Source organism: Solanum lycopersicum, chromosome 8, assembly GCF_036512215.1.
Source record: "Solanum lycopersicum chromosome 8, SLM_r2.1".
Lineage (NCBI taxonomy): Eukaryota > Viridiplantae > Streptophyta > Magnoliopsida > Solanales > Solanaceae > Solanum > Solanum lycopersicum.
The window spans coordinates 31002753-31027416 of NC_090807.1; the positions used below are offsets into that span (position 1 = coordinate 31002753).

General features: G+C 31.2%; 1 protein-coding gene across 1 annotated transcript; it reads left to right on the forward strand.

Annotated features, from left to right (window-relative positions):
• The first annotated feature begins 5353 nt into the window (after positions 1 to 5353).
• Positions 5354 to 11280, forward strand: LOC101268298 (CSC1-like protein ERD4). Its single transcript, XM_004244814.5, has 6 exons — positions 5354 to 5897; positions 7771 to 7916; positions 8240 to 8515; positions 8789 to 9630; positions 10208 to 10463; positions 10650 to 11280. The coding sequence occupies exons 1-6, from the start codon at positions 5627 to 5629 to the stop codon at positions 11028 to 11030; spliced, it is 2172 nt and encodes a 723-aa protein (XP_004244862.1). The 5' UTR covers positions 5354 to 5626; the 3' UTR covers positions 11031 to 11280.
• The last annotated feature ends 13384 nt before the right edge of the window (positions 11281 to 24664 follow it).

Here is a 24664-nt window from a genome sequence, read left to right on the forward strand (position 1 = left end):
AAAAGGAAGTCGAGGTTTGAAAAGCGTTTAGGCGCAACACAGAGCTGGAGGCGCAAATATGGCAGGTAAGGGCTAGAGCAAAGGAATTCACCGCAACAACGTTACAGACACAACTGCAAGCTGCAGCAGGCGATAATGATGTAAATAACAAAATAATTCACACATATATGAGTCGGATTAGGGGCATAATTGAACCATTTAAAAGACGGTCGTATATGTGTTTTAAAATTGGGTCGGATAGTTAGGGCATAAGTGACCCCTTTCTCTTTTAATATAAATGTCAAGTAATAATATATATAAATGATATGAAATCACATTTGGCATTTAAAGAAAAGTAAATTGAGTTGGATATTTTGAGTTGACCAACTAACACCCATAAGGGCATATGTAGACCAAAAGTTGGACGTGAGGGTATAAATGGACCAAACTTTAAACGGGGGTATATCTAGACCTTTCGAATAGTTTAGGGGCATATTTGACCCTTTTCCCTTGAATATAAATGTCAAGGGATGATACATAAAAATGACGTGAAATATCCATTTGGCATTTAAATAAAAGTAAAATGAGTTGGATATTCCGAGTTGGCCAACTAACGTCCAAAAGGGCATATGTAGACCAAAAGTTGGACGGCGAGGGTATAAATGGACCAAACTTTAAACGGAGGGTATATCTAAACCTTTTCAAATAATTTAGGGGCATATTTGACCCTTTTCCCTTAATAATAATCTATAGATCTTGGTGAATGAGACATAAGTTATAGTATAATAATGGAGTACTCAAACAAAACATTAATTATTTCTCCTTTTCTTCCTTTCCCTACCAGCTAATTATTTAAATATCGATAATCTTTTGGCGATTGATTTCGTATTAGTTTGCCTTAAAAAAAACTTGATCAAAAACTAATTAACGAGGGTAGGTAGAAATGAAAATGTTTTACTTTCTACTCTCGTGTCTGTTTTTTAATTATTATATTGTGTTAAATTAGATTATATTAATTTGATATTTAAAATAAATTATTAGATAATTAAATATTATGCGAAAATATTATCTTTTTCATATTAATATGATGAAAAAATATGTAGCTTAAAATGTTAGTCAAAGTTCATATCGTTTAACTTTTTAAAAAAAAAACTATAACAACTATAAAGGAACGAAGAGAGTATTATCTAACTCTTCCGAATTGAACTAAGAGATAAGTACTAATTGCATTTCAATTTTAAGTAACACAACTATCTCTTAATTAAAATCATCAGAAGTTCAACCTTAATTTTCTCTCTCTATCTTTATATCCCTCTCTTGATTTCGAGATCGAAAAAAAAAGTTAAATTAATATAATGGGGATGACCTAGGTGTTAACATTTACTATTAACAGTTAAGTATAAAAATAACTTTGCACTAAAACATAAATAATAAAGTTCAAAGCATGTAATCAAAAACATAAATTAATAAAATAAGTAGAAATTAATAATCGTAAAGAAAACAAAATTTGTAATAGCAATATGAAATAAAAAGGAAAAAATCAAACTCACCGAATACATAGTGTGTTTCTTAAGGAAATTATTTCTCCCATATCCGTGGTTTGAAAGAAAGAATCCTCCCAATATAGAATAATTTTATCAACAGTGTATTGATACGAAAATAATGATCTCAACGAGTTACTCAATGAGAGAACATAATTTAATTATGCAGAAAAAAGGAGAAGTTTAGAAATATCGTAGTATAAAGCATGAGGAATCTTAGCAATTTACAACCAAGAAGCATTATTTTTAAAAATTTGCAATCTTTCAGAATAGTTTAAAACATGTCTGGCCCGAGAAATTTGCAACCTTTCAGAATAGACCTGAAAATTTTTGACTTTAGAATTATTTTGAACAAGAGATTCTAGAGAACCTTATTTTTGTCATAACTAAATTGTATATCAAAATGGTCTGGTGGATCCTTATACTTGTATGCGTTTGCATTCTGAATTCTTTTACTTGACTGTTTGTCAACTAAATCTTTAAGCTCAATTAAAATGAAACGTTTGAACTCTCCTATGTGTGTATCTCACTCTTCCTAACATAAATGACATGTCATATCCACATCGTATATTAATACCATGTCATAATTATTTTTGAATTATTAACTAAAAAGACACTTAGATATAAAATAAAAATAATACATTTTCTATTTCTCTCACTTTTCCTCCACCTCCCTCAATCCATAACCACCAAAAATTTTCTCCACCTCCTTCAACCAACCAGCAAACGCAGAGACAAAAAATGAAAACACAAAATTAATTTCTCAAATTATATTGTGAGCCATAACTATTATCCTATAGAATCACTTTTCTTCTTCCTTTAATTTCAATTTCACTTGATAATTTGGGCAAGCCAAGAATACAAAAATTAGAATTTTTTTCATTGATCTAAAATGTTAAGCTAAGCAAATTGACCAGATTCTACTTTTACAGCTTAGTTGAGCACTCTTAAATTGTTATGGTGCTATATAGACTAACAAACAATCTCCCTTCTAACTTTTTTGTTCTTTGAAAATGAGAATGAAGCTAAAAAAAAAACACAAGTGTAATCCAGATTTCAAAACTCATATGACCACACAACGTTTCTTAAAGTTGAATTTTATGGTAGATTTTTAAAGCTCGAACAATACGATCACGCACAATCAAACTCAAATCTTAAAACAGAAAAAAGAAGTCTATAAATAGAATGGGCGAAGCAAGCCATTGGAGAAAAATCGCCATCGAAACAATATCATCACATAACCATCATAGAAGACCCATAACCACGGGGCGAATTCAGTCTTCTTGTTCAATATCTGAAAACTTACATTGATACTGCCATAACTCACTAAACACCTAATCAATAACGGAGGTTCAATGGACAAAATGGACGGAGATGCAGATGAAAATGCAGCCGCAAGGGCCGCTGAGATCTGTGTCAATTTCTCAAAACGTTGAAGCAAAGGGAGAAAAAAAAGGAGAACGTCGGAGCAAGGGAGAAGAAAAGAGGGGGGGGGGGGGTTGGGATCCTTAATTTGTTTTTTCATTTTTTTTTATTTTTATTATTTAATTATTTTAAAAGAAAATTAATTGCTTTCACTCGCCTTTTTAAGTGTGACACCACGCGATATAATTGAGTCAGCAAAATAAATGCCACATAAGCTTAATTAACGGTCTACGGGTTTAAAAATCTCATTTTAATTGAGTTAAAGGGTTCAGTTGACAAAATATTAAATAGAAGGGTTTACAATACAAATTCATACAAGTACAAGTGTCTATCAGACTACTTTGCCATTTTTTAAAAAGACAATTCACTTATCTATAAATTTTTTTCATTAAATTTAATTACTAATAATCAATCTAAGATCTAGTTTAAACACCATCATGCTTCGATCATAAATTTATTTTACTTCTCTATCCATTAATCTAGCAAAATGCAAACAAATAATAAAATAAAATTCATTTAGCAGAAACAACAACAAAATAATAATAATAATAATAATAATAATAATAATAATACTAAGGAAAAGGGTCAAAATTTATCCATCAAACTTTGCTTTATTGTTTGATTTTACCTCTGCCATCAAAAATAAGTTATTTTTATCCCTGTCGTCAATAAATTTAACAAATATACTCTTCCTTGGATGGAAATCCCCAAATCAATCCAATTATTCAATTTTATTTAAATTACCCAATTTTAATTCGATCCGACCCACTTAATAATATAACTCATTTCTTTTATCCAAATCAACTTTGTTTTTTCCACCACCGCCGCCGAAACCACCACCAAATAATATATTGTATCCTATCCAAGAACCTCTTTGATCTGTTTCTTTTGATCTTCCGTCAATGACGTGGGAAAAGAAACCTCAAATTTAACATATAAATCACCCTTCTTGTTACTATAAAGTAGCGCCATCCCTTAACCTTTAAACTTCTTCACTTCTTTAGATTTAGTGATTCCCTAGTGAAGAATATAAACAATGATTTCGGTACACAATTATACAATCAAACATACACTGTTGGTATCAAATATATGTATATTTTTTTTAACGAAGTTTCAGTGAGATCCAATAATTGTCTAAATATTGTGTTTTGCCTTCGAAGCAAAATTTAAACGCCAAAACTTTATAAAGTAGCTACTAATTTTGTAATTTTGCAACAAACATCACTATTTTGCATCTTCAAGCCTCATTGATGGGGTACTCGAACACGACATTTTTGCCTGAAAGCTTCCGGTAAAGTGTAGAAAAAGTTTTCAGTTTGTACTCGATGTTATTATGCTCCTTGGGGTCCAAGTAGTTCGTCAAGGTGGTGAAGGAGATTTTGGAAAGAGTGGTGGCTTTGGTGGTGATGGTTATGGTAGGGATAACAAAGTTGATTTGGATAAAAAAAATGAATTATATTATTAAGTGGGACGCGTCGGGTTAAAATTGGGTAATTTAAATAAAATTGAATAACTTTAATAATTTGAGGCTTTCCAACTAAGGAGGAGAAATATTTGTTAAATTTATTGACAGAAGGAATAAAAATAACTTGCTTTTAACAATATAAATAAAATCAACTAATAAAATAAAATTAAGAAATAATTTTAATCCTTTTCCCTAATAAGAAACTACAATAATTTTATTTACGTTCAATGACATGTCCTTATAATAATAATAATAAATATTTATACATCTAGGACAAATTTATGATTAAAAAATATATTATTGTACATTTAGGATGACGAATTTTATGTTTAAAAATAAATATTATTGTACATTTAGGATGGCAAATTTTAGTCATATTTCTCGATACGTTAAAAAATCTTTTTTTTTCTTATATTTTTATTTTATTTAGTTACTTATTAGATGTTTTGAGATTCAATAAATCCCTATTTATGTGAAAATATTTTTAGAAATAAAGTGCTTTCTATTAAAAAATAATTTTAAAAAAATTTAATAGTATTCTTACCATATTATATAAATGGTACATAAATGTCTCTCTTTCCCCTATTAGATGAAATTTCTGTTTTCTTTTTCATTTATTGAATAAAAAAATGCTTTTAATTTGTTAGAAATAAAGCAAATTTAAATTATTTCTAATAGGTAAAGAATATTTTTGATCTAATATATTGAAAAAAATCATTTTGAATCATTTGTAATAAATTGAAATTATTATTTTTTAAAATAATTTAATTCAAACGGCTTACGCTCAAAATCTATGATTAAAAGAGAAAGAAACATTTCAAAATTCCACCACATATTTTTATGGTAATTTTTATTTTCCTAGTATCTCTTTTTATAGTAATTCTTTTTCCTTTTTTCCTAAAATAACAAAAGCATATTAGATAATGATGACAAGTAGGGTAATATAGTCATTGTCCAACAACACTTTTTTTTTTTTTTTCACTCTTCCTCCAAACTCGGCCCCAAAATGTGCCACCTATATCCACTGTTTCTTCACCATCTCTCTTTCAATTCAACTTTCCCTTTCACCTCTTTCCTGTTTGTGCATTTAAACAAGTCGGCATACAATAAATAAACACACTATTCCCACGCAATCATGTACTATAGTTGTTAGATATTTTTTCCTACAACGGTTACTCTAAATTTTTGCTTTGAAAACTAACAAGCAATCTTCAAAATGGATTTTCCTTCATTTTTGACATCTTTAGCAACTTCATTTATTTTATTTGTGATTTTGATGTTTCTATTCACATGGCTTTCAAGAAAATCAGGGAATGCTGAGGTGTATTATCCAAACCGGATCTTAAAAGGTATGAATCCGGTTGAAGGTGGGTACATGACCCGGAACCCTTTTGCTTGGATGAGGGAAGCTATTTCATCATCTGAAACTGATATAATCAACATGTCTGGAGTTGATACTGCTGTCTACTTTGTTTTCCTTGCCACTGGTAACTTTTATTTATTTTTAATTTAAACAAGTTATTATTATCTCTGTCTCAATCCACCAAAATATTACTCATTTTTATCTTAGTTTAGTAGTAATTGTTATTTAGGGTTCAAATCTTAAATCTCAAGTAAGTATAACATTTTAATTTTTCAAATTTCAATCATGCATTCATCATGTTAATGGGGGTGACCTTTCTCAGGAACACTCTACTCCCAATTTTTTTTATTTTTTAAATTCAGTTATTTTCATGGGGGAGAGAGTTAGGTAGAAGCATAATGAGGAAAGTAAATGGTTGCCTCAAAGCAAACCAACCAACTCAACCATTTTTGTAGGATCTTTCGTTTTGGTGAAAAGTAATATTTAAAAAAAATAAAAAAAGAAATTGCGTCAAAAATATGTAACCGTACGAGTAAGGAGAGATAAATTTTTTGAGATAAAATAAGGAATTATTTTATTCTACCGTTGGTTACGAATATTTATTAGTATAGGAATCCACCATTGATATGATAAGTTATTTTATATATATATATAATAATGAGATATCTCAATTCATGGGATAACTTTGTCGTGTATTTGATTGACCCTGCTCTTGCTACAAGTATAAAAAATCTTTTATAATGTGATGTGAGTGTAGAGAAGTTAAAATCATAGGGACAATGGATAGCCTTAGCCAAGTTAATTATGTTTAGCTTTTCTCATAGTAATAAAAATAGACTAACACTGCTGCATTTTCAATTTGTTACTATCCTCTTGTCTTTTTTATTTTTTTGGTGTGTGGGGAAATAATTCCATTCCTCTAATTTAATGTTGTTATCTACCGGAACATTTTGTCTGTGGTGGTAAATACTTTTTGCTTCCAAAGTGTATTGTTGTTCTACTCAATCATAGGTTATGATTCTATTTCAAAGAAAATTCTTTTTGGAATAAGGGATTTACAAAAATAGTGTTTGAAAATCTTTTTAGTATGTAGGTGACAAGTGTTCTTTGATAACTAGAGGAAAATTTTCTAGAAATGTTTTCCAAGATCTGGTTCTTGAAAATGGTTTTTAAAACACTTTCAATTTAAGCATAGTAAGCAATTGAAGAAAAAAAAAATCAAAGGATATTTCAAGAATAAATTTTTTTGTCTATGTTATATTGAAAAAAGAGTAATAGACAATGATACTATATCGAGTGATAAACTAATAAAAAATCATCCCTAACAATGTAAAACTGCTAATAGATGGAATAGTGGACAAATACAACTAAGAAAAGAAGGAACAAAAAAATAATTTGATGACTATATTTGATTTCCATTAAAATTATAGTGATTCTATTATTGGGTATACTACGAGAAATAAAATTACAGAAGAGATAAAATACAATGTGATGTCAACAAGCTAGGGATTTCAAACTTAGTTCATCCATAACTTATTAATGGTTTGTGTGAATGACATGATTAATGGTAGGTAGACCAGAATTGACCTGCGAAAGATTTGGGAAAAATGAACCAAAGCGTTGTGTATATGTAACAAGTTGATTACCAACTGGTGATTTGAATGTTTTAAGTAAATTCTCTAAGTAAGGTGCTCAATTTACTGATTAAAATAAAAAAATAATGAGCGAAATAAGTGGAAAAGAGAATTTAATCAACCCAATAGTAACAGTAAATTGTGGAGTTCGTTGTAGTAGTACAAGCAACTATAAACCTTTGAAATGTTCTCTGAACTTGTAATAGATGATTCTCAATTTGTTCAAGTTTTGCTTGCTTCCTTCATTGAATCCATTTTCAAAAGTCGTAGCCAAGTTGTTGCAACCTCAAATTTGAGTTCATTTGCATTAGGTAAACTGGAGAGTGTAAAGAAATTCTTGTATAACACCATTTATCTTTTCAGCCTTGGGCATATTTGTATTCTCGGGCATTGTTCTACTGCCTGTACTTCTACCAGTTGCCGCAACTGATCATACTATAAGGACAGTCAACACCACCAGCAAGGGGACTTTCAATGAACTTGATAAGTTATCTATGGGGCAAGTTGGTGTAAGTTCTTTAGACTTTTCCTTAACATTATCTATAAATATATGTAAACCAGTGTTTCACGATGTTAGCGTAGCCTAAGCCTAATTTGACAATGCAGCACTATTTACACAAGGGTCCATTTTTATAGGCATTTGTCAAAATTAACAAAACATGCTATGTTTTCCCCTCCATTTTTTTTTCTCTATCGTTACCATATAGGCTGTTATTTACAGATTTTTGATTCATTGTACATAATCTGTGCATCCACTGTTACTTTATTTTTCTTCATTTTGTTGCCACTGAATGAATTCTTATATATTGATTTTTGTCCATTGGTGTTGCAGAATTCAGGTGCGAGGTTGTGGGCATTTATAGTTGCCACATATTGGGTTTCCATTGTTTCTTACTTATTTCTGTGGAGAGCATACAAGCATGTTGCAGAATTGAGAGCTAAAGCTCTTATGTCTCCAGAAGTTAGAGCCGATCAATTTGCTATTCTTGTCAGGGATATTCCTTCTGTTTCTGAGAGTCAAAGTAGAAAAGAGCAGATAGATTCATACTTTAGTGCAATCTACCCTGAAACTTTTTATCGATCAATGGTGGTGACAGACAATAAGAAGGTAATATCTTAGATCTCTGTATCGTTTAAGTATGCTTCCACTATGGATAGTTGTATTACTTCTATATGCTCATTTTACAAAATGTAGCATTACATCATGTTTTCACCAATATTCTAAGGATGGGTTTGTGCTCATTATGCCCATCACTTGTCATTTCCTAAAACTTAATATTTGAAGGATGAGCCTGTGTGCCATTTACTAGATACTCTGTTAGTATTTCGTTAGCCTAAATTTCAAATCTCTTGTAGATTCAAAGTGTCTGATTTTTATCAGGTCAACAAAATTTATGAAGAGTTGGAAGGGTATAAAAAGAAGCTTGAACGTGCTGAAGCCATCTATGCAGAGTCAAAGAACACAAAACCTGATGCACTAAAACCCTCACATAAAACTGGTTTCCTTGGAATTATTGGTGAAAAGGTGGATTCAATTGAATTCTATAATGATAAGATTAAGGAGTTGATCGAAAAGTTAGAAGCCGAACAAAAGGTGACTCTCAAAGAGAAACAACAATCATCTGCACTTGTCTTTTTCAACAGCAGGGTGGCTGCAGCTTCAGCATCACAGAATTTACATGCCCCAATAGTTGACACATGGACTGTTATAGATGCTCCAGAACCCCGACAGTTGATTTGGACTAATCTTTCAAAAAAGTTTTATGAGAGAATAATTCGCCAGTATGTTGTGTACGCTGTTGTGTTTCTGACCATATTCTTTTACATAATTCCGATTGGGTTCATTTCTGCATTGACAACTTTAGACAATTTGGTGAAGCTGTTCCCGTTTTTGAAACCGGTTGTTAAGCTGGAGGTCGTCAAGACAGTGCTAGAAGCGTATTTACCTCAACTTGCACTTATCTTATTTTTGGCTTTGTTGCCAAAGTTTCTTCTGTTTCTATCCAAAGCAGAGGGCATCCCATCAGAAAGCCACGTGACAAGAGCTGCTTCAGGGAAATATTTTTATTTCACCGTGTTGAATGTATTTATTGGTGTTACTCTGGGTGGAACTCTATTCACTTCCTTCAAGAGCATCGAGCATGATCCCAACTCTATTTTTCGTGTGTTGGCAAAAAGCCTTCCACAGAATGCAACTTTCTTCTTGACTTTTGTGGCTTTGAAGTAAGTCTGGAGCTCACTTTCACTTCTATATCTTCAGCTTCTTTTTTATCTTGCAACTTTCTTCTTGATCTTGTGCCTGTGAAGTAAGTCTAGCATGCTTTCCCTTTTATTTTTCCGCTACTCTTTTTATCTTTTTATTTTATTATTTTTTATAACGGTATGTTGTCGGTTATGTCTGCTGTTTGTTCCGTTTCTAACTTAAGAGCTGGGAAATGTTAGACTTGAACTGAGTGTGGCATGGGTCAACTGTTCTCCTAAGCTATTATACTTTGCGTCTTTTGCTTGTGTAAATGAATTTTCCTTTAGATGGTCCCTGAGTTACTATTTTTATCAAGTGTGTACCCATGTCAGTTCATAGCTAGTAATTACAGGAAAAAATACTAATGCTCCTTCTAATCTTATTTACGGATCGTTGAAGTTATTCTATTTGCTCAACTCAAGGTGTTTTATGGTCCTGAATGTTAGTAATTTCTTGGTAGTTTCTGTTCTGCTTCTCCATATGATGATATAGTAGGTAGAGAAAGGAACATCATCTTTTTGCTGAAGGGAATAGTCTTAATGATTTTGCTGATCTCAGATTCTTTGTTGGCTACGGGCTGGAACTATCTAGAATAGTTCCTCTAATCATATTCCATCTCAAGAAGAAGTATTTGTGCAAAACTGAAGCTGAGATAAAGGAGGCTTGGGCTCCTGGTGATCTAGGCTATGCAACTCGATTTCCCAATGATATGCTGATTATGACGATTGTCCTATGCTATTCCGTCATAGCTCCAATAATTATTCCGTTTGGTGTGGTATACTTTGGTCTAGGGTGGCTTCTTCTCCGGAATCAGGTGACTATTACTAGCTCCCCACTATCTATAAAGACCACAAGTTTTATAAAAGGGACTTTTGTATTTGCCAAAAGTTGTTCCTTCTTTCTTAAACACTGTCCAATCAAAGAGATTAAAGTAGTTGTTTTGGCATTTTAGTGTTTATAATCAAATGAAAATGTGAATTTTGTTTTTGTTTCCAAACAGGCACTCAAAGTGTATGTTCCCTCATTCGAGAGCTACGGAAGAATGTGGCCCCATATTTACACGCGCATGATAGCTACCTTGATTTTGTATCAAGTTACCATGTTAGGTTACTTTGGTGTTAAAAAGTTCAAGCCTACTCCAGTTCTTTTTCCACTTCCAATCATCTCGTTGATCTTTGCTTTCATTTGTCAGAAGAAATTCCGTCGGTTCTTTACATCTCCAGCCCTTGAGGTTGTTTCCCATGAACTAAAGGAAGTTCCGAACATGGAAATTGTGTACAGATCTTTCATTCCACCATGCTTAGGTGCAGGCAAACCCGACGAGCATCAATTTGAGGACGCGTTATCTCATGTGTCCAAAACAGGGTCTTCTTCAGTATGATATGAACATTTGGAAGGACATCTTTTATTTGTTGTGTGTTGATAGTTTGATGTACTTAAGATTTTAGCTTGTGTTGAATACTTTGTTGGATAGTTGCTCTGTACGCGTAGTTTGTGTGCTCTTAAGTTAGATTGTTGTCTTATTTCTGTAATGATAATAGTGTGCATGGCTTCAATTTGTAAGCACTTAGTAACAATGTATATTTGATATTGTACTTTTTATCAACAAGAAATGCTCTTGCCATTCCAAATGCATTATATCTAGATTATTGAAAGCGTGAGCTTATTAGTTTGAGAAATATATTTTGAAATGCATTATATCTAGATTATTGAAAACGTGAACTTATTAGTTTGAGAAATATATTTTGAAGGTGTGTAATAAATACACTGTATCTTTTATTTGCAAAGATTGTTTCACATGACATTGTACCTGAATAAATTATTTTAACATTGTTAAAAATTAAATAACTATTATAGTAGTTAACGCTAAAGATTACAGTCTCTTATTCTTAAAAAAAGAAAAATATTTTTTAGAAATAATTATTATTATCTTATGGTATAAAATTTATAATATTTTTCTCACCTCACCTACCAGGCTACCACCTCATCTCCACCCCCAACAAACCTCTATCCTTTTATTTTTTAAAATTTCTTTAATGAAATACTTCTAAAACTTCAGACACCCCTTTCCTGCTCTTTTCTAATTTCTTTTTGATGTTATTTTTTTATATATATACTTTTAAAAAAAGTAAAATTCTACTCCACATATTCTGACCTCTGCTCCTAATTCTTTATATATATATATATATATATATATATATATATATATATATGAGAAAATACTAAAAGTGGAAAATATGTGCGGTGGAGTAGAATTGTTTTGAAGAATAAATTGAAACAATATCTAAATTGCAAGAGGGAGGGAGATTAAGTAAGAAATGGTATTTCTCAATAAAATTCAATCAAATTTCAATATAAGTACCATTGAACTATAAGAAAAGATCTAAAAATACTCTCCATCCATCTTTTGGTCTAAAAATATCGTCTATTCATTTTTTTTGGAACAATTTTTTTTTTTTATATAGATGGATTTTCCTTGATTGCAAATTAAATTTGTAAATGTCCAAATATCATTCAGAAAGTGTTCTCTCTTCTACCTATTTTACTTTTGTCTTATTTTATATCATTTCATAACACGTTATTTACACGAGTCTCTGTCCTATTGAGATTTTCTAACTTGTAGATGTGCCCAATTCAAGTTTCTGTTACTGAGCGGGTGGTCGAGCACCCATTGACTTCGACGGAAATTTTGTATATGTTTGTCGAAAATATTAAAAGATCGATATAATTAGTTTTTGAGCACCCATTAACCAAAAGGGATGATGGGGGCTTTGGTTCTTAGACTGAAGTAAAAGTTTGCGTTATGGTCCTCGAGTGCCAACTGTATTATTATTTACATTTTTACTCTTCTTTATGTTTTTCTCTCTCTTTTTGATTCATTGTTTTTTCACTTTTCTATTTTAGTATTTCATTTACTAACTAAATTATGAAAAATATTAGTTTTTAAAAGACGTTAAAGAAAGTAAGCACCTATAATCTTCAAATCCTAGATCCATCATTGATTGTTATATATCAATTGAAGCATTGAAGGGTGGCGAATATTGCAGCTTACTAATATGGATGTGAGATAAGGAATTAAATTACTTAGTATTTCAATGCTAATGTCAGGACTATCTTCCCTTTTTGATATTCACTTGATTTCTTTATTAGAGTAACTAATAAAGTTTATTTCACATAGTTAATTACCATTAAAAAAGTACTAAAAAAATGATGGACTGAAAAGCGATATCATTTGCCATACTGTCCGTCGCTTTTTAATATAAAAAATTATTTTTAAAATTATTTTACAAAAAGCGACGGACGTCATCTCTTAGTCCGTTATTTTTTTTTAGGATTTTAGCGCCATATGTATAATGAATTACTAATTATTTATTTAATATAAATGGCAACCCCGTCCGTCGCTTTTATTAAAAATAATTATATCAAATAAAAAAATAATGACTTAGTCTGTCACTTTTAACTTATTTTATTTTATTAATTATTATTTTATCATAGCGACGGACGACAACATTATGTTTGTTGCTTCTTGGTCAAAATATATGGTTATTATTTTAATAAAGTGATGTACAGTGTCTCCTAGTCTGTTGCTTTTTGGTCAAAATGTTGGTCAATTATATTTAAAAAAGCGACGGACTTAGAGGCGCCGTCCATCGCTTTTATTAAATATCTGAAAGATAGATCAGGTTTTTCTTATTTTCTTCTCTCTCTCTCTCTCAACCCTTATTCTGTCTGTTCTCTTTATCTATCTCTTATTTTGTTAACGTAAGTGTTTAATTTTTTTATTTCTAGTTATTATAATTGATTGTTAGTTAATATCTTATTATTTTTGTTTGTATTATACAATTGTCAGTTTGATTTTGATTGTTGTTAGTTAAGTATAGAAAATTAAAGATTTTTATTTTAGGTTTTTAAAAATAAAATAAAATTGGGCATTGTTAGTTAGTGAATAATTTGAATTTTTTGATTTTAGGACTAGTTTAAACTTTGAGAATATGTTATTTGAGGTTGAACTAAGAATTTTTTGGATTTGATTGATTTTTAGTTAGTAAAGTGTTAATTTGAAGTTAGCAATTAGTAATTCATGAAGTGTTATGAGTAGATGATGAATTTTTGAATGTCATTAACTTGAAAGTAAAACTTGAACTTGAACTTAGAATTTTAAGTTGAACTTAGACTTGAACTTGAAATTAGAACTTGAACTTGAAATTAGAACTTGAACTTGAACTTGAACTTAGAATTTGAATTTGAACTTGAAATTAGAGCTAGAACTTGAACTTAGAATTTGAAGTCGAACATAGACTTGAATTTGAAATAAGAACTTGAACTTGAACTTGAACTTAGAATTTGAACTTGAACTTGAAATTAGAACTTAAACTTGAACTTAGAACTTAAACTTAGAATTTGAAGTTGAACTAAGACTGGAACTTGAAATTAGAACTTGAACTTGAACTTGAACTTGGACTTAGAATTTGAACTTGAACTTAGAGTTTGAACTTGGAATAAGAACTTGAACTTGAACTTGAACTTAGAACTTGAAATTAGAATTTGAAGTTGAACTTAGACTTGAACTTGAAATTATAACTCGAACATGAATTTAGAACATGAACATTGAACTTAGAACTTAATAACTAATCTTGATGACCTCAATTAATTTGAACTTAATAATTGAACTGTGAACTCAATTAACTTTGTGATACTTTTTGTGTATCCATCGAGTGTTTGTTAAGCATAAGTATCAACACTAGTTGATTTTATTGATGACAAAATTGATTTTCTTGTAAGATCGATTTGTGTCCATCTAGTGTTGATATTAAGCTTTAATTTAAGAATGATGTGTTTGTTTTGCATAAGTACCAATACTAGTTGATCCTATTTATGATAAAATTGATTTTCTTGCAAGATCGATTTGTGTCCATCTAGTGTTGATATTAAGCTTTAATTTAGGAATAATGTGTTTTTAGCATAAGTACCAATATTAGTTGATCCTGTTGATGATAAAATTGATTTTCATGCAAGATCGATTTTGTCCATCTAGAGTTGATATTAAGCTTTAGTTTAGGAATAATATATTTGATTAGCATAAGTACCAACACTAGTTGATCTTATTGATGACAAAATTGATTTTATTGCAAGATCGATTTGTATCCATCTAGTGTTGACACTTACCTTTAGATTTAGAAATAATATACTTATTAAACATAAGTACCAACACTAGTAGATCTTATTGATGACAAATTGATTTTCATGCAAGATCGATTTGTGTTCTTCTAGTGTTGACACTTAGCTTTAAAAAATTGTTAAGTTATATTAATAAGTTAAATTAAATAATGTGATTTTATTGATGAATTTAGTTGTTGGAATTAAGTCAAAACTAAACTAGGTCAAGTTAAAAAGTTATTTATTTTGTGTACTTGGGAGCCAAGACACAAATATGTCATTGCAATCACATTTGAGAGGAAGGCATCCGCCAGACTATCTCACTGTGTAAAGAAAGTTTGGGATAGTGCTGAACATCCAAATTGGATGTCGTCTCATCTTTTTGATGAATTGAGTCTGTATGGTAACAAACAAGTTTAAGGCAATATCAGGACAAACCAAAAAGACTAGAGACAAGCTTAAGGATGGCTCGTTGCACATTAGAGTGCAAAGACCATTAGAGCAATTGTAAGAGAAATAGTAAGTTCCAATTCAAACTTTCAAATAAATAATTAGTTGATACATATATATCGTTATAAATTTCAATTTTTATTTATAGGAAAAAAATTGGGACGCACTCCCATTGTACCGGAGGTTTTCAAGAAGATTCATGTCAGGAAGAAAGAGAATGTATTGGATCCAGATGTTTGGGTGGAGGAAAGGGATGAACAAATTTTGTAAGTTATTTGTCATATATAATATATTAATAGCTAAATATATTTATAATATATATGTATATTGATGTCAATTTTTGTATTTAATATGTAGAATGAGTTTCATCAATACGTCGTCGAGAATCTAGATAGTTCGGTCCAATTGACACCTGAATTTTTCACCCAGATTTGGAAAGAAAAAGTGGCACCGGACACACAAGGGTAGAGTTTATGGTCTAGGCTGTCGAAATAATGTAAGACGACTCCAGTCAGGCTTAGAAGGTATTGGATTGTCACATCAAGCCGAGGCACTTGATGGTGTTCAAATTGTTACTATGTCGGCTCAAATAGCTAAACTTACAGCGGCACTGGCAGAGTACGAGTGCAGAAGAGTAGATCAACAAGAAATTATGAGTGAGACCGTTCAGCGAATCAAAAAACAAGTGACGAACCTCGATTGTCAACCTACTACTTCGGTTCCCGAATACACCGATGATGATAGTGATGAGGATGCTTATGCATATCCCACTCCCTAGTTTAGATCTCTAGACATATGAACTTTTTAAAATTTTGAAATGAATTTTGAAAGACTTTATAAGTCTTTAATTTGTATTTTAGATAATTTTGAATGTTATTTAAGTTTGTTGTTTTATATTTTGGTTAGATACTTCATAATTGTACGTGTTTGATTGAGATGAATAGTGTATAATTGAATTGAATTGCATTTGCAGGGGAGCAGCAGAAACTGATTGCCAGTTTTTGCAGTAAAAAAAATTACAAAAAAGCGATGGACAACGTGGTTTTGTCCGTCACTTTTCAGGGATTTTGAAAATAAAATTTCCAGAAAAGCGATGGACAGGGTCCTTTTTTCCGTTGCCTTTCTGGGATCTTCAAAAATAAAATTTCAAATAAAGCTATGTGTAGGGTCCTTTTGTCCGTCGCTTTCTAGGATTTTGAAAAATAAAATTTCCAGAAAAGCGATGGACTGCATCACCTTTTAGAAATTTAAGAGTCAAAAAGCAATGAAGTCCGTCGCTTTTTAAAAAACGTCGAGCTAAAAATGACGGAGGTCGCTGCATCACCTTTTCGTTGATTTTGATAAAAAAAGTGACGCAGTCCATCGCTTTTGACCATCATTTTTTGGCAATTTTTTAGTAGTAATAAATGTATTTTCGAGTAATGTGTTCTTATATTGAGGCCTCGAATGTCATTAGTTATTGGTTAAGGGTAAGATGATAAAACTAAAGTCCTATTGCATCAAAAGGATAAGGTATCGGGCTAAAAATCTCAATGCACCATAATGATAAGATGTTGGGTTTAAGTCCTATCAATTTATGGCTAAAATGCTTTTACATGGCTAAAACATTGGATTTTGGTTCTAATACACTGCAGTGATGATGTATTGATTACTAAAGCAAAATAATGTGCTTTTGATAAAATTAGTCATGAAATCTATTTTTATTGAAATCGCTCCACTCCTTAAAGTGAATATTGTTGCAATATATAATATGTCAGAAAGAAAATGAGTAAATGAACATGGAATGGGTACTCAATCTATCATAATTTGATATGCTCACATGATTGTGTTTCATTCATGAAGAATGAGAACTTTTGATAAATGCTAAAAAGATAAATTGATTTTCTGAAGTGAATGAGGTGTGAGCCCACCATGCTAGGCGTGGAAAAGGAAGCGACCTTTGATCTTGAACATGGTATTACCAAGAATGTCTTTAGGCAGACATGTATTATTGAGAAGTTTCATGCTTTATCTTCAGGCTTGTATTGGACAATAATTAATACAATTCTTGTACATTCTGTAGTAAATAAGAAGTTTACTTCAATACTTTCATACTTTGGCATAATCGTTTGAGACATCTTGCATGAGTCTATAATGATGAGATAAATTATAGAAAATTCTAATGGACATTCATTAAGGAAACTGATGTTTCTTTAAATGGTTAAGTTTCTTGTATTTTTTGTTATCAAGGCAAGTTAATTGTGAGACCATTATAAACCAAAGTCGAGATTGAGTTTCCTGCGTTCCTAGAACGCATATGTGGGGATATTTATTGACCTATTCACCCACCTAATGAATAAACTCAATACTAAAGTAAAAGTGATAGAGTAAAACAAAGCTTATCAGCACACATATGTATTTTATCGTGATGGGATCACGACCCACCTTCTAAAGAGATAGAGTGATTGAGAAGAAATGAAGCTTAAAACTACTCTCGAAGTAGTAAATCTAAATTTGCTCATATAATAGTAAATTAGAAATTTAATAAAGCAAAAGACATATGACACAGTAAATTTAGAGTTTATGAATACTAATAATTTTATAAGTTGACATGAATAATATGGTCATTCCAAAGATGTGCATACTGCGTAATGGACATACATTGAATAACTAGAAGATTCTTCGAAAATTCTTTTGTTGCTTGTTTTATGACAAGTTTATTGGATCAACTAATGTTGGGACTAAATCACTAAATTCTAAAAAATATAAAAGGTGAATATGTGTCCATTTACCTATCACGTAATATGATAAAGAGATGTATTTATAAGATAATCACATATGCGCTTGTTGTCAACTTGCAGTTTGTCATTTTACAAAATTATTTGTGCAAGATAATTGAGTTAAGAGAACAACTTAAAGAATATGTAATCAAGAAAATTTATCTTTATAATATTGATAAATATTCAAGATGATGTGACATTAAATGTCTCAGATAAATACTGAAATCATTGCTTATGAAAACAAAAGTTCATGTGTTGATATGAAATACAATATTACATTCAAAAATAATTGTATGCATCATACCGATAAAATTTAAGATCAACTTTTTTCTTAATTGATTTATGGTCAAGGAACAAATATTTTTCATCTAATAATTTTGATGTGCAGTATAAGATTAATGAATATATTATGATGAACAAATATAAATCCTTCTACGTAGATTGATATATATGTTAGCTTATCTAACATAAGGGGGAGATAAGAAGCAATCAAGAGTTGTAATTTTGATTTGTAGTATAAGATAACGAATATATTATGATGCACAAATATAAATCCTTCTACATAGATTGACATGTATGTTAGTTTATCTAAAATAAGGGGGAGATAAGAAGTAATCAGGAGTTGTAAGTGCTCCTATTGAATGTCCTAGAAGATAGAGTCTACAAAGTCCATGAAGTATGATAGAATGATCGGTTATAAATAAAATAATCCATTAAAAAGGGGAGAAGAAAAAGAATCAAAATGATCATTATAAGGAGACAATGTCCTCTTTAAGAGACTATGACATTCCACTTCATGAGACCTCATGAGGGAGTAGCTATTGAAAATAATGAAGTTATGAGATCTTAATAAGTTATGTCGTATGGTGAAACCAATACAAAATGATGTATGATATAATTGTGCAATACCGTAAAAGAATACGATGATATGAATTCTACGTTATTAAAGCATCTTCGCATAGAAATAATTATCAAGTAAAACTTAAAAAAGTGGAATGATGCATTTTGGTAAGCCTAAAGCTTATTTGACCTGCAATCTAGACTCTATAAGATATCATACATTTAATATTGAATGTTGTCACATGAAAAAATTGATATGAAATTATCCGATGAATTCAAATGCATATAAAATATTCAAATTTTTGAAAAATTTATTTATAATCCTTATAAGGATTAAATAAATCAAGAATCTTTTGTATTGTTATGCAAGTAAATAATTTGAATTGAACTCTTGAAGAGTTTTCATAAGGCAATATGTTTTTTGCTTAAAGAAGTTACAGTGAGTGACATGCAGAATTCTTTGATCTTGAAAGGAGAATTCATAAAAATGAGATATAAGAAAGTATTTTTCGTCAAAATTATTTTATGCATATGAGCTTTGAAGAATGATAATATTAGCATGCAGCAAATTTGTACAAGTAATACTATATTTGACCTATTTTCCAGTAACTTAAATATAAGGTGGTGATTCCAATATTATTACGGGGAAAGAGGAGAAAATAGGCGGACTATTTGTCTATCCATAAGAATATGAGGATTTTGCGTTCTGCATAAATTTTTGTGAGTTATTTAATATTAACTTTTCTCAAAGCTCATTCACTTGGTTGAATGGTAGGGTTGATGAAGACTGCATTTACAATAGGTTTGATAAAGTGATGGTTAATAAGAGGTTACTAGATTTGTATTACTGAGGTTACAACATCTAGTCAGAAAAAGATCAGATCATGCTCCTCTACTTTTATCCCGTGGTTCTGGTAATTAGGTTATTCATAAACCTTTCCATTTTTTGAAGTTTTGTGTAGAAAAATAAAGCTTTGAAGAGATTGTCAAACAGAATTGGTCAACTGATATTGAAGATAAGAATAATTTAAAGACGTGTTTAAGTAGCTTGCAATTAGGGAAGAGGTGGTGAAGGTAAAATAGGAATTGTTTGGTCAATTTCCTGCTGCTAGCAATAAAGCAGTATCACAAAAAGCACATGAAAAATTAAAATTCTATCTTCACTATGAAAAAAAGAGTGTTAGAGACAAAAGACAAGTATTCAGTAGTTTAAAGAAGGGGATATGAACAGTTCTTTCACAACTTATTCAATGGGAGAATAAAAATGCTATAGTTATAAATAATTTATAAGGAGTATAGTTTTATGAAAAAAGAGTGATGGAAGCATTTTCTACATGGATAAATTTTAGAAGGCAGATTTGACTTTGCTGTAATACATTGTCTTGCCTTTTCAAGTATGATAATTACTACCATTCAAATAAACCATCTTGCTTATATTTTACTCCATCATTCAAATAGATATCAACAACAAATCAATGCTCATATACCACTTTGTTGAGAAAAGCAAACACAAAATAGCTATATGCATGACAAAGGCGATAGTGGAAGAAATCCAAGTAAAAATTTTTCCTTCTATTTGAATCAAGAGAAGACAAGCTAATGCAAGAATAAAATAGTTTTGGGCAGCAAACTAATCAACCAAGCAAGAAATAAATCAACACAAGAAATGTCAAATTTAACGTGGAATACCTTTTTGGTGTGAAGATTAAACATCACAAGACCAAAGCTCCACTATAATAAACAAGAGTTACAAAAGTTTCCTCCAAAATGGTCACCAAAAAAGTGACAAACAATGAGCAACACAACTACAAGATAACACCAAAAACTAGAGAAATAAAAGAAGCAAAAACACCAAACCACAACTACTGTTTACGAGCTAAAATTTAGAGCTACAGAACTTCAAATCACCCTATCTTATTTCCCAATTAAAGATTTAGTTGAAATAAACACTTTGTCAAAAAATCAGCTCAATCAGACAAGAAACAAACTGGAAATCGCAATTTGAAATTGGCTGCTATGGCTTGTGCGAAAATCTACACTTTCTCACTTTTTTTCTCTATATTGGCTGCTCTCTACTCTTGTGATTTTCCTCAAATAAGACCTAAAACAAAGTCTTACATATGCACCATAATATTTGGTTTGTGGGCAAAAGTGGTCTTGTCAAATTTGAGCTAATATTATCCGCGAAGGAAAGGATGGAAGACCCAAAACCTTGGATTTTAATACATCCACATATGAAGGGAAAAAGACCCAAACCTAACAATTCCCCGTACCAACTATTGGAGGAATCCACCATCCCATGATCATTCAACAATTCTCAAGCTTTCCTTTTGGTAAAATTGTAGTCATCATGTCGGAACCATTATCATTGATATGGATTTTCTCAAGTTCTATCAACTTAGTATCTAACACATCTAGAATCCAATGATACCTCACATCAATGTGTTTAGACCAACCACGAAAGTTAGAATTCTTGCCAATATGAATAACACTTTGATCATCACAATAAAGCACACACCTCTCTTGAGCACAACCAAGTTCCCCCAAGAATCTCTTTATCCATATCAATTCTTTGCAAGCTTCAACAACTACAATAAGCTCAGCCTCTATAGTAGATAAAACAACACATTGTTGTAATCTAGATTGCCAAGACACAACTCCCCTTGCAAAAGTAATCAAGTAGCCTGAAGTAGACTTATGAGTATCAACATCACCAGCCATGTCCGAATCAGTATAACCACAAAGAATATGTGTCCCTATCCCAAAACACAAACTCAGACTAGAAGTTCCACAAAGATATCTCATAATCCATTTTACAGCATTCCAATGCTCTCTTCCCGGATTAGAAAGAAAACGGATAACAATACCAACAATATGAGCAATATTAGGTCTTGCACATACCATTGCATACATCAAATAACAACATCTGAAACATAAGAAACTTGCTTCATATCTTCCTTCTCACCATCATTGGAAGGAAATGTCTAGTATGCAATTTGAAGTGCATATCTAAAGGTGTACTGACAACCTTAGCTTTGTCCATGTTAAATCTACAAAGTACTTTTTGAATGTACTTCTCTTGCGAAAACCACAATTTTGTGGCATCTCTATCCCAGACAATCTGCATGCCAAGAATCTGCCTTGCTGTTCCAAAGTCTTTCATAGCAAAAGACTTCTTCAATTCTTGTTTCAATTCTTTAATCCTGCAAGCATGTTGAACAACAACAAGCATGTCATCAACATAAAACAACACGACAATGAAGTCATCATTAGTGAATTTTTGCACAAAAACACAATGGTATGAAGAAGTCTTCTTGAAGTCTGCTAACTTATAAAGGAACCAAACTTCCTGTACCATTGCATGAGAGCTTGTTTTAGACCATACAATCTCTTCATCAATTCGCAAACATAACTCTCTTTTCCCTTGACTTCAAAGCCTTCAGGATGCTCCATATAAATTTCTTCATCCAGGTCTCCATGGAGAAAAACAGTTTTAACATCCATCTCTTTAACCTCCAAGTTCAGACTTGCAACCAAGCCTAGAACAACACGGATGGATTACATCTTCACAACTGGAGAAAATATCTCATCAAAATCAACTCCCTTTTTCTGGTTAAATCCGTTAACAACTAATGTAGCTTTGTACCGTGGAATCGGGTTACCAACTTCATGTTTCACCCTAAAAACCCACATGTTCTTCAAAGCTTTTCGATCTTTAGGTAACACAACCAAATCAAAGGTATGATTATCATGTAGAGATTTCATTTCATCTTGTTTTTCTTCACAATCCATTGCCTCATCAAGACTTTCTGGTTCTCCCCCGTAAGTCAAGAGTACATACTCATTGGGAGAATAATGAGATTAAGGTATTTTCTCTCTAGTAGATTTTCAGAGAGAACTCTCGGGAGCATCAATATTAGAGCCTGTTTGGCTCAGCTTAAAAGCTGGTCAAACTGACTTAAAAGCTGGTTTTTGACTTAATTAGCTGTTTGGCAATACTCAAAACAACTTATTTTAAGTTTAAAAAAACTAATTTTAAGCCAAAAGTTAAAAGCTGGGGTAGGGGTGCTTTTTTTTTTCCGGCTTATAAGTTGTTTTAAGTTGACCACATTTTTACCTTTTTGCCCTTAATATTTTTATACTATCTTTAGATTACCCACATAACCCTAACATCTCTTTCTTCTATTTTTTCCTTTTCACGTGTTGATGATAGACAATTATATTACTAATGAATGAAAATAAAATAAATCTTAAATCTTTCAAGTGATCTATTCAAATTATATATTATTAAAATGTAAAATAAGTTGCACATATAACTTAAATAAAAATTTATATTCCTCTTATAAATAATTTGTGATAATAAAGAAATATGTGAATGATAGACAATTATTATTACCTATGGATGAAACTAAAATAAAATCTTAAATCGTTCTTTAATCTATTCAAATTATAAATCTTTAAAATCTATAATAAGTTTATATTCCTCTTATAAATAATTTTTGATGAGAAAGAAATATGTGAATGATAGCAATATATAATTATTTATGACTGTAAAATATAAATTAATTAACTTTTATTATGTTACAGCTTTTAAGGGTATTTCAGACATTTTGATTTAAAAAGCTGTTTATCAGCACTTATTTGCCAAACACATCAACAACTTTTTTTTAACTTCAGCACTTTTTATCCAAACGCATAACAGCTTATTTTAAAAATAAATTTCAGCACTTTCAAAAGTACTTTTTTAAAGCTGCTTTTAATAAGCCCATCCAAACGGGCCCTTAGTTGGTTCCTCACCAACTACATCGTCTTGCACTGGAGCATCAATGTAATCATGATCATTCCGAATATGATCACCATCTTCAATATCAAATTGAATATTTTCACCTGGTGGAATAGTCAAAGGAACTGGATCAACATTAACTAGGCTCTCGTTGGTCTAAGAATCAACTTTTCTAACTTTGTCAATATCTTCAAGTGTTTGGTCTTCAAAGAACGCACCATCACGACTTCTAACAATTTCTTTTCAACTGGATCAAAGAAACAATAGCCAAATTCTTCTTGACCATAACTAACAAAAATACATTGCCTAGTTTTGACATCCAACTTTGACCTCTCATCCTTAGGAACATTCAGAAAGACTTTACACCCAAGAACTTTAAGATGATCATAAGAAACATTCTTCAAGACCAAACTATTTTAAGGACATCACCATTCAAAGCAACAGTAGGAGATAAATTAATAACATAGGCAACAATGTTAAGTGCTTCTGCCCAAAAGGAATCTGACAACTTAGCATCCGAAAACATACATCTAACCCTCTCAACAAGAGTTGTTTTCATCATCTCTACTAAACCATTTAGCTGAGGAGTCTTCGGAGGAGTTTTCTGATGACGAATACCCTGCTATGTTCAATACCTGTCAAAAGGACCAATATAATCACTACCATTATCAAAACGTATGCATTTCAATTTATTCCCTGTCTGTCCCTCAACCAAAGCCTAAAAATTCTTGAACACATCAAGAACGTGATCCTTGGACTTCAAAGAGAATACTAGAGTTTGCACGAATGATTATCAATAAGAGTCATAAAATAAAGTGCATCACCATGAGATCTTACCTTAAAAGGACCACACAAATCAAAATGTACAAACTTCAGCAAATCAAGCTTTCTTGAAGGTGGATGACTCTGAAAAGAAACTCTTTTCTGTTTAACTAATGAATGAACACACTTATTCAACTTTGCTTGCTTTACTCCGGAAAGAAAATTTTTCTTATCCAAATTCCCATCCCTTCTCGCTCATATGAT

Excerpts from the sequence above, each read along its gene's own strand:
- LOC101268298 (XM_004244814.5), top strand. The coding sequence starts at position 5,627 with ATGGATTTTCCTTCATTTTTGACATCTTTAGCAACTTCATTTATTTTA. Across the intron at positions 7,917-8,239 it reads TATCTATGGGGCAAGTTGGT|AATTCAGGTGCGAGGTTGTG; the intron begins GTAAGTTCTTTA and ends TTGGTGTTGCAG. Across the intron at positions 9,631-10,207 it reads TTGACTTTTGTGGCTTTGAA|ATTCTTTGTTGGCTACGGGC; the intron begins GTAAGTCTGGAG and ends TGCTGATCTCAG.